We start from the raw sequence: 11,716 nt of genomic DNA, 5'->3' as shown, positions 1-11,716 counted from the left end.
AAAAAATACCATTAAAATTGATGAGAGAAGTTTCCAAAGTATATTATCACATTCTCATACCAAAATAAAATGTTAGTACTACTTGGTCTTCATAATTTTCTCATAACTTTAAAAGTTCCTTGTATGTTTGGTTTGTAGATTCATTTATGATTTTTTTCCTTGATTGAATTCACTTATTTTTTTTTAGTAAAATTTAAAATCTTTATAATTTTACTCTAAATTGAATTTAAAATGTTAACAAATAAACTTAAAAATATTGATTGTTGAAGTTCATATTTTACCAAACAATAAATGAGTTTTGGTTGGGTTGACATGGAGAATAGTTGGTACAATGGTTGATAGTTAGTGGACTTGAGTCTAATACTAAAGTCTATTAGAATATTTCAATTTTATTTTCAAGACTATTCTGCGATCCAGACAAAGCGTGTGAACGTGAAATTCTGGAACTAGTTAGTTTAGAAAACTTGAGGATTTAGTCTTTCCTGATGATGACAAGGGAAGTATCGTCCTCCTCTCCAGGAAAGATGATTGTATGGATTGCTTACAATATCCATGAAAATATCTCTATAAACCGCCACAATAATTATTAGTTTGTTAAATTCAATCCACTATTGTGATAAAAGAGTGGATAGCCTTTCCATCTAAAGGCAAAGCTCTGGAGTACTGGAAGGAATTTAGTCTAATGAGGAAGTCCGTTACGGTTTTGTTAGTTGTTTATTTAATTACAAGTGCTGTATCCCTGATTATATCATGGAACCTTTATTCTCTTCATCTCGTTCTCCGAGTTTTTCCCCTATTCACTACTATTGTCTTCCTACTATCTTGTGTTTTCCTCTTCCCTGTCTTCCTCAAAGACTACATGAAAAAAAGAAATGATTCTCATTTCCAAACGGAGGAAGCCAAAATCAAAAGAATTTCCCAGCCATACTTGAAATTCACGAGAAAAGATTTGGTTGAAGCAACAGCCAATTTTAGCGACACAAAAGTAATTGGAAGGGGCCGATTTGGAACTGTTTATAGAGGAATCCTCGGCAAGGGCCAAACAGTAGCCATAAAAAGAATGGAATTTTCAGAGGATAGAGAATGTTGTCTAAAGCATTTTTTGTCAGAGCTGGAGATTTTGGGTCGGCTTCGTCACAGAAATCTTATGAGAATATTGGGTTATTTCTTCAACGGTCAAGAGATGATAATAGTTACAAAATTCATGGCTAATTTTAGCCTGGATGTTCTGTTGCACGGGCCATTGGATTGCAGACTGGATTGGACGCAAAGATTGAATATAGCCGTTGGAGTTGCGCATGGGTTGGCATATCTTCACCATGAATGCAGGGATACAATTGTGCACTGTGATCTGAAACCTGCAAATATACTTGTTGATGAACATCTGGAAGCCCATATTGCTGACTTTGGCATAGCCAGGATTATGAACAATACTGTGCTCCCCCCAAGCTCTTTGGGTTCTTGCTTTACTATTGGTTATACAGCTCCGGGTATGGCAATTTCCTTTTCAAATCCTACATAATTTCGGTTTAATTTGTGGTGTGTTATACAGATATAGGTTATCATTAATGGACGAATTTCTAATATAATCAGACAAGACTTAGGTTGAAGCTTTTAGGGTTTAAGAATAGTTTCTCCGTTTCATTCAATTAAGAGAATTAGTTATTCATATAATAACAGTTTCTGTTTTCGATTTTTTAATATTATGTTCATCAAGTTTAAATCTTGTTTTAAATCAAGTTTGACTAACAATTGTGCTTATATTTCAAATCGTGCTTTTCAGAAAGAGCATATCAAATGAGGTATTTTCCAAAAGCAGATATATACAGTTTTGGAGTTGTATTGTTGGAATTAATAAGTGGTGTAAAACCAACAAGTTCAATTTTAGTTGAGAAGGGATTGACGCTTTCACAATGGGCAAACACTGTAAGGGCAAAAACCAACATGATGGAGCTCATTGATGACTGCTTGAAAGATATTTATAATGATAAACAAGTTTATGATGATCTGGAGAAAGTTATAAGATTGGGAATTATTTGTACACATGAAGATCCAAAACTGAGACCTGATATGAAAGATGTGGTTAAAGTTTTAATGGACATAAAGCAAGGAATTAGGGAGTTCGATATACCAATTTCTATACTAGCAAATCAAGAATTTCAATATTACGAAACTTTCAGTGATTCATCTATGTCTTTTTAGCAAGTTAACTATAACTATAACTTGTTATTTCTATTGAAATTTGTACATAATTCAATTTGTTAATTGTTTTAAGTTCCAATCCTTATCTATTTTGTTATGGTACATAATTTATTTATATATATTATCCCACAAAACTGATCTAGCAAAAGCTATAAACAGTCAAAAAATATATATATAACCATATTTAATTAATTGTTTATTCAAAAACTTTATACAAGATTTACATATTATATCTTTGATTGATGATTGTAAATGAATGAATGTATTTTATAACATTTAAGAGACTGAACAATCTATAGAACTCACAAATAAATGAATGAATAAATGATTTTGCTAATGAATGAATCAATGATAAGTTTATTATCATTATGATATAATAAAAATAAAAAAATGCATCATAGTTAGTCTACATTTATCTAAAGGCTGTGATAATTTTCCGGACGCTGTTTAAGAGAAGGTAGGAGGATATTTCATACCTTGGGTGACCCGTCAAGGTGGTCAAGTCAACCTAGTCTTGTGGTAGAGAAATAATTCCATCAACAAGGTTAAATTATTTTCAAACGCGGTATTTCTATTCCAAGTATACTTTTTCTACATTTTATAACCACCTGTACCGCGTGCCAAAGACTTTCATACTGGATATACGAATAGATAGAGAGAGTTGAATCTCCTACAATATTTCGTAATTTAAGTTTAAAAAAATATATATAATCACTTCTTTAATTAAATTAATATATTTTGAATATTAAATAGTTAATAAAATAAGAAAAATAATATATTTAAAACATTAATAAAATCATAAAAATATGTATTTCTTAAATTAATAATTTTTAAAAAAACTTATAAATATTTTGAGTGTCGGTCTTAATATTACGAAGTTAATTTAAAGAATTCTATTGATGTTTTTATTGTTTGGGTGAGACTTATTTATCCTCTCCTATAGTTTTGGTGTAAATCAACTTATTAGGCTCTTGGTAATGGTCTAGGCTATTTCCTTAAGGTAGACCTAAATACTAGTAATTGATCTAATACATCCTTTGCCCATATCCTTGTGGATATGGATCTATTGAAGGCTATACCAGGCGAGATTATTCTTCAAGTGAATGAGCATCCTTGAATTTAGATGATCAATTTTAAGGGCATTCTATTTCACTATTCACGATGTTTTTCTACAAGACATTTGGCCTCAGCTTGTCCCCATGGCTCTCATTTTAGATCTTCCTCTACAAGGTAGAAGAATGTTTTGTTGAGGCATCTCAAGGTTTTTCTTGATGATTTGGTTGTTGTTTTAGATGTTTGTAATGATTTGGAACCTCCTTCTTATACTACTTTGGTTGGTTTGGATGCCTTGTATGTTGTATTCTCTTTTGCTACCCCATGGCTTATGTAATTCCCCTCTTCTTTTTCTTGTTCCTAATATACAGTCTTAGTTAGAAGATTGTTTTGATGGTGCTTACTCCCCCTACATTTAAAGATTCAAATTGTGATGTTACAACATCTTGGATAGTTATTTGGCGTAAGAAAAAAATCATTCTTTAAAGGTCTCTCCCCCAAAACTACTTCCTCTAGGGTGAACTTGGGTGATCTATTATTTCTAGGTTAGTTTCCAAGTTATTTTGTATATTCTTTGTAGGATTGTTGTCTTTCATGTTGTTTTGATTAATAAAAGCAGGATAGGCTTGTACCATTACATACCTGACCTAAATCTTTGTACATTGAATTTTTTTACACAAGAAGGGTATACTATCATGCATTTACATAATCAATGCATTACTATCAAAGCACATGATATTCTACAGAGAAGCTCAGTGGGGATGATCAATCTTCCAATTTAGGGGGCCTCAGTAACACAAGATACTCTTTGCCACGTTGTTGATCTTGATCTTCCATTCAATATCCTTCTTGGTCGCACATGGATCCATGGCATGGAGGCTATGTCATCCACTTATCACCAATGTCTCAAATTTCCATATCAAGGTTGTGAAATTACTATTCGTGGTTTCACTCAACCATTTGAGTATTGTCATGCTCTTGAAGCATCGTCCCCATATTCCCATCATTTCCTAGGTATCAACATTGGAATCCGTGAAACTTATCCATCATCCTCGTATGTTGACCCTGAATCCATACTACTACTAAAGAGAAAACTTCCATTTCATCTTCCTTTCCCTAGTTCAAGATCAATGATGCCTGTTGTGGCGAATATGCTTTACAAGGAACCCTTCTAGTGGACGTATTACCTGTAGATCCTCATACCCATGGGAAACCTACCAAAGAGAAGAAGAAGAAAGAACATGTGGTTAGATTGTGTGGTCCTACTACATTCCAATCTCATGCTGAAATTAATCATGAGTTTATAGAAGGAAATATTAATCGGTGGCTTTTCACGGACCATGTTGTTTTAGACAATGATACTCACCTTAATCACTTCAAATAAAAATACCTAGTAGCACACAAATTGGCTACCAAGAAATGGGATTACTTATGTGAAGGACTAGGGGGTAAAAGCCCAAAGCTATTTCACACTTCTATAGAGGAAATGGTCAATATTGATTCAAATATTTTAATTGAATCAATTGAAACTAAAATATATGTTTTCAATTTTGAAATGATGTAATCTAATAAAATTTATATATTTTTGTGAAATTGAAATGATAATATTGGGTTATTTCTTCAACGGTCAAGAGATGACAATAGTTTCCAAATTCATGCAAGACTACAATTGTGCACTGTGATCTGAAACCTGAAAATATACTTGTTGATGAACATCCGGAAGCCCATATTGTTGATTTTGGTGTAGCTAGGATTACAAACAATAGTGAGCTCACCCCAATCTATTTGGGTTCTTTCTTTACTATTGGTTATACAGCTCTGGGTATGGCAATTTCCTTTCTAGATCCTACATAATTTGTGTTTAATTTTTATTTTGTTATACAGATATAGGTTATCATTAATTGACTAAGTTATAATATAATCAAACAAGATTTACATTCAAGCTTTTATGTTTTAAGAATAATTTCTTCTTTGCATTCAAGCTTTATGTTTCAATTTTTGATCTAATAATTCTATATTATGCTAATAAAAATTATTTTTAATTTTTTTTGTTGTCTTGTTTTAAATTAAGTTTTTCTAGCAATTGTATTTATATTTCAAATTGTGTTTTACAGAAAGAGCGCATCAAATGAGGCCTTCTCCAAATGAAGATATATACAGTTTTGGAGTTGGATTGTTGGAACTCATAAGTGGTGTAAAACCAACAAGCTCAATTTTAGTTGAGAAGGGATTGACCCTTTCACAATGGGCAAACGTGGTAAAGGCTACAAACAACATGATGGAGTTCATTGATGATTTCTTGAAAGGTATTTATAATGATAAACAAGTTTATGATGATATGGAGAAAGTTGTAAGATTGGGAATTATTTGTACTCATGAAGATCCAAAACTAAGACCTAATATGCAAGTTGTGGTTAAGATCTTAATATACATAAAGAAAGGAATTAGGGAGTTCAATATACCAATTTCTATACTACCAAACAAATAATTTCAATATTATGAAACTTTAAGTGATTCGTCTATGTGTTTTTAGCAAGTGAGCTATAACTTTTCTTTTCTACAATGTAATGTAATCTAAACTACCCCTGTCATTTCTATTGAAATGTTTACATAATTTTATTTGTTAATTATTTAAGTTCAAATGGTTATCTATTTTTTTTTTATATAAGATAAACGGGTTTTGCATGGACTCGAAACCAAAAGGTTTACAATAGTCGGCCATCAACCAAACAAACATGAAACAACATCGAAATAGGGTAGCGACCCTGAGAAGACACAAAACAAGGAAAAAATAGACAGAAAGGAAAAACAAAAGAGAAAGCTCTCAATTAAGGGAGAGCACCAGATCCTTGTTCTTTTGGATGGAAATCCTATTGATTTCCTCCAGCTCCTCCATAATGAATCTAGAGGTACCCTTGATGTCACTTTTGCTCCTGGTTCTGGAACTGGTCCAGTAGTTTTGTTGTCTCTAGCAATAGTATCATCTCCTCCAATATCTTTGACCAGATCACTATGGTAGGATCTATAATCAACAACCATGGCATTAATCTTTCAAGCCCCTCAATACTGTTGTTCATGGTTTCTTTACTAATATCAACCAAATTCTTGAGATTTTTCTTAATCTTAGTCATGGATTGCTCCACCTTATCACTCCTTTGTTCATGATTGCATAAGCATCAAAATAAAAGATATTAATAATCAAATTTAATTAATTGTTTATTCAAAAATATTATAGAAGAGTTACACATCATATTTGTAGTCGGTCATTATGAATTAATGAATGATTTAGATAACGAATCAATCAATGATAAATTTAATTATCATTATAATATAATAAGAAAGAATCCATCATAGTTAGTCTATATTTATCTAAAGGCTTAGAGAATTTTCCAAACCCTGTTTAAAAGAAGGTTTAGCCTTTGTCTACGCAACACTCAATTTGTACCATTGACTCTGTTTAATAATTAATTGAAAGACCATACCATTGACTCTATTTTTTAATTAATTGAATATTTAAATATTATGAATTTTTTTTTTCAATTAATTATTAAACAGAGTCAATGGTACAGTCTAAGTGTTGCGTAGACATTGCCTTTTCCTCATACCTTGGATGACCCCTCAAGGTGGTCAACTCAACCTATTCTTGTCATAGATAAATAATTCCAAATGTGAATGCGACATTTTAATTCCAAGTATTAAATGAATATATATTTTTTACTTATTTTTAAATATTGAATGAAAATATATTTTTTCTACTTTATCAGCAAAAATTGTGAAAATTCAATAAAGAATAATTTTACAACCATGTGCACCACATGGGAAAGAGTTTCGTACATATCGATATATGTAGAGAGATACAGAGTTGAATCTCTTGAAAATAATTCAAGTTGAAAAATAAATATTAAATTTATATATAATAACTTTTTTCAATTGAATTAATAAATTTTGCATGATAAAGAATTAACAAAATTAAAAAATTAATATACTTAAAATATTAATAAAATTATTAAATATGTAAATTTATTAAATTAATAATTAAAAAAAAATTATAAATAAGTTAATAATTTATAAATTAATTAAATTAATTTCTATTTTATAGTTAATTTAAAAATTGTGAAATACAAAATTATAATTTTAATTCTTTTGAAGAGATGTAAATCACAATATTATAATTATGTAGTTTCATAAATTGTACATCTTAATTGAGAGTCTCATTTCACACTCTTCTTGGAACTTAGTTTAGTTTCCACTTCCCTTACCATTTAGGACCACTTGTGGCCTTGAATTTATCCTCCAACTTACATAGATGTGTCCTATACTATTTTAAATCTTGATTATCTTATTTTTAGTTGTCATCAAAAACCAAAATTAGGACCATATCTAATATCGCAAGCCTAGATTTCTCTTATCCCTTTCAAGGGACCTAATTTGGTAGGATGTGACCACCCAAACATATCCTACCAAAATCTTTCAAAAATTCAAATATTTTAAGTGTCAGTCATAGCATTATAGAGTTTATTTAAAGGAGTTTGTTGATATTTCCCTTGTTTGGGTAAGACTTTTTTATCTTCCCCTATAGTTTTGGTGTAAATCATCTAATTAGATTCTTGGTAATGGTCTAGGATATTTTCCTTTAAGGTAGACCCAAATACTAGTACTTTATCTCATACATCATTTGCATGTATCCTTGTGGATATGGATTTTTTTTTTATTAAATAAGAAGGGAGATGGCCCTGAACCAAGAACAATAGAGAATTAAAAAGTTAAATCTTTAAGCAAAGAACAACCACCCAAAGACCAAACGAAACACAGAGGCCACCCTTCAAAAATAATAAAAAAACTTTCATAGTTCTGTAGCTATTTTTGCACATCCTAACTAACCTCTAGCTTCTAGACTTATCATCTCATTTATAAACATTATTAATAAGCATACTACAAAAGGTCTTAACAATAACATCAACAAAGAGCATATTACTAAAAGTCTTATCAGTCCTATCATAATAAAAGTTAACATTAAAGGGTATGTAGACCCATCACAACATCCTTAATATGATCATAAGAAAAAAGAACAAGAAACCAGAACCCAAAGAGAAACTAATCCTTCTTAAGTAGATTCCAATCACATTGGAGTCTCTTGAGATTGTATTCCCAGGTGTCCATCCTCTCCTCGTCATCGCCTGTATCTTGCTCCTTCTAGCCCTGCTTCACCATCTTCTTCTTGTTCTTTTTAATTCTCTTCTGAATAGAAACCGTGCCTAAAACAACATTCTTCATAACCCCATCTATAATGTAGCAAAGGGAGCTTAAGGCATGACACAGGTTTTTTATTTTCATATTTTGTACCTCATTCTTCCTCATGAGAGTGGCGACTCTCTCTTTGAGCTCTAGTAAATTCTCATACAGATTATTGTCATCATCTATCTTAACAGGGGAGTCTTGGGAATAGGGGACCATCTCCTCATCCTCCTCCAAATCATAAATTTCCTCTAGATTTTTAACATTGGTCCTATTATCAACTTTTCTATTTTCCTCTTTTCTTTCCTTAGCTAGAAGCCTAGCTGACCTCCTTTCCCCGAAGTTGGTATCAGTTTTGTCCTATTTCGATGGTTTTCCCTCCTATTCATCCTGATTGTGGAGGTCTAGGTCTATGGTTATACTTTTACTCACAGACTCTTTGCCGATTTTTTTCTTTAATTGGGGAATTCTTGGGGGTTTCAAGTTTCTCTTATCTGGGTTCAAATTTAGCAAAGCAAGCTCTAGGGACTCTTTATCCAAGAGTGCAAGGGTTTAGTTTCCTCTTTTCTCTATAGAGGAGGTGGATCCAAGTGAAAACTAAGACACAGGGTCAATAAGCACAAGCTTGGAGGCCTTACCAATATTTTTTTTAGTTTCTTTCATTCCCAAGCATAGGGGACAAACTATTGAGCCTGGGAGATTGGTCTGCAATAAACCTGTAAAGCAGATAGATAAGGCCCTGGTGGAGTGGTGGGTTGGCACCATTTTGAATGGAGGATTCTAAGGAAGAAAATAGAAAGAAAGGCTAAAAGGATAATTGATTTTCTCCCCATGCATAATATGATTGAGAATAAGAAAATGATAACCGTGCACAATAGTGTATCTACCTTCTAGAACAAAATACTTCATAACGTAATAACTAACTATGGGAAACAGTTTAGGAAGAGCCAAGCGACCATACTCATTCTTAATTGCCTTCAGTTTCTCCCCCTTTCTCAAAGGATTTTTTTATAAACCCTTTGTAGTCACCACTATTGCGTCTTTCCACTTGTTTATCAACATTCGACAGATAGGTGACCTTCACGATGTAATCCAACGTCACAGTGAAGGAGATCCTCTCGATAGTCACAACACCATTCTATGAAGAGTTACATAACTACATCGTCAGGGCCTTATTGTAACCCTTCAAAGCTAGAAAGAAGGGGGTAAAAGCTACATTCTGAAACATCTCCCAAATCTCCTCATATTCATGAATCCCTCATAGTTTTTAGGCTCACTTCTCTTAAGAGGGCCCCCCATGTCAGAAGTAGGACAAGCAGAGTGCAGATTATCTCTATAAAAATGACCCAAGAAATAGCTCAAGTTCTTCACAATCGCAGGCAAACATAAAGAAATATTTCTGGAAAGGTCATTTTTTAACTCTTTCACACCAATGTTGTCACATGTATAATTTCCTTTCAAATCATTAAAATTTAAGGCTCTGTGAAAATTAAAGAAGTCACCTTTACTTCTAATAAAAATCCAATCTAAAGAGATCCATTTGAAGTAATAAGCTTGAATTCTTGTACCTGCATCGAGACCATTATGTTCCATGTCATCTTTGTCATACATAGTCCAGCTAGAAAAATAACACATAAACATAAAGCTCAAAATTATCCAAAACCTATCTGTCATACTATAGGGGCCCACATAATTTTTGAAAAATTGAAAAAATGTGGTCATGTAAATAAGTACTCAAAACCTGATTGTCCGAACCCTTGTTAGTATCTGCCCTTGTTCCCCTATTTGTGTTGAAGCCTTTAATAAGCCAGAATCTCTTTGAGCTCCTTAGAGCTTTCACTAAAGTTTAAAAATTGCCAATCTGCATTTCTCAAACCCTTATTGGCAATAAGGTCGGCCACCATATTTCCCTCCCTATAAGTATGATGAGCAGTAATTTTCTCAAAGAGATTAAGGGGACATTTACAATTGTTTATAATCTCTCAGATCTTCCAAGGGGGGACTGGAATTATTAAGACAATCAATAATCAACTTTGAATATGCTTCCAATATTACATTCCCCATCGAGTTATGTTGAATCCTAGAGGGGCCCATCCTGTTGGAAATATGCCTCGAATTCTCCTGACCAGTGTTCAGGTTGATTGGGGTAGCTTGCCCTGATGGAATAGCTTACAGGAACATATCAGGTTGGACTCTTTCTATCGAGACAACTCTGGCCGATGAACTCGACTTCTCGGATTTGGTATCGGCTATCAGGAGAGTTTGTTATTTGCTACACCGAACTCCCGATGTGTTAGCTGTCTTCTAGTTGGAATGCTTCACATATCGGAATAGCTGGTCTTAGGTCATCCTGATAAAGTTGAATTTGGTCATCGGGGTGACATCGGCTATCGAGAGCAGTCTGTGAGAAGTTATGTCGACATCTAATGGATCTTATTTGGTCGCCTTCATTGTATCAGCGATCAGAGTAACCTATCTCGATGGAACCGTTGTCGATGTGACTCTTGCCAATGGGCTGATGGAACCTTCTTCCTATGATCAATTAACAGGTGAGCGAGTCCAGAATGATTAGACGATTCGTTATACCACTATGGCAAGATGCATGAAGTTTATCCCCCGTGACTTGGCGACCATTGTGGGGCTTGACAAGATAGCAGCTCAAGCAAGGTAACCAGTGAGCAAGTCCAAGACGATCAGACGTCTATTGCTATACCGCAATGGGAAGCTACTCTATGGATATCCTTTGTGACTTGGCAACCAAGGTGGAGCCCGACAAAGAAGAGATTCATTCCAGGCGATTAGTGAGGTCATGCTAAGGTGGCAGGGAAGGGACCCAAAGCCAATCAGAAGGTGCCACGTGGCAGAGTGCAAAAAGAGATTAAGGAAGATCGAATGATCGGGGTAGCAGTTTCTCAGTTATGTCTTGCCGATGACCTGATGGAGTCGCCTTTGGCAATTATGTATCATCGGGAGATTGGGTCTATCTATTGGAGTGTTATTCCAATGAGCTGATGAAGCTGTCTACTATGGTATCGGGGATCAGGATTACTTGTTCATAGTTTGGTCGATGACCCGATGGTTTGGTGTAGATAGCCTTAGAGTGATCGAGGTTCGGGGAGATAGCAGGAAGGTTTTGCCGATGTCCTGATGGGATCATCTCTAGGTCATCGGGAGATCAGAGTAACTCATTTTGGAGTCTTTCAGATGGCCGATGGGGAAAATATCT

General features: G+C 33.7%; 1 protein-coding gene across 1 annotated transcript; it reads left to right on the top strand.

The window, feature by feature from the left end:
• Positions 1-629: 629 nt before the first annotated feature.
• LOC131040716 (cold-responsive protein kinase 1) lies at positions 630-10,798 on the top strand. Its single transcript, XM_057973665.2, has 4 exons — positions 630-1,490; positions 1,784-2,179; positions 5,370-5,561; positions 10,620-10,798. Exons 1-4 carry the CDS (start codon positions 683-685, stop codon positions 10,796-10,798), a joined length of 1,575 nt encoding a protein of 524 aa, XP_057829648.2. The 5' UTR covers positions 630-682.
• The last annotated feature ends 918 nt before the right edge of the window (positions 10,799-11,716 follow it).

The sequence above is a fragment of the Cryptomeria japonica genome, chromosome 5, assembly GCF_030272615.1.
Source record: "Cryptomeria japonica chromosome 5, Sugi_1.0, whole genome shotgun sequence".
NCBI lineage: Eukaryota > Viridiplantae > Streptophyta > Pinopsida > Cupressales > Cupressaceae > Cryptomeria > Cryptomeria japonica.
The sequence above is the reverse complement of the archived record's forward strand: the minus strand, read 5'-3'. Positions and strand labels throughout refer to the sequence as shown.

Excerpts from the sequence above, each read along its gene's own strand:
- LOC131040716 (XM_057973665.2), top strand. The coding sequence starts at position 683 with ATGAGGAAGTCCGTTACGGTTTTGTTAGTTGTTTATTTAATTACAAGT. Across the intron at positions 1,491-1,783 it reads TATTGGTTATACAGCTCCGG|AAAGAGCATATCAAATGAGG; the intron begins GTATGGCAATTT and ends CGTGCTTTTCAG. Across the intron at positions 2,180-5,369 it reads TCAATATTACGAAACTTTCA|AAAGAGCGCATCAAATGAGG; the intron begins GTGATTCATCTA and ends TGTGTTTTACAG.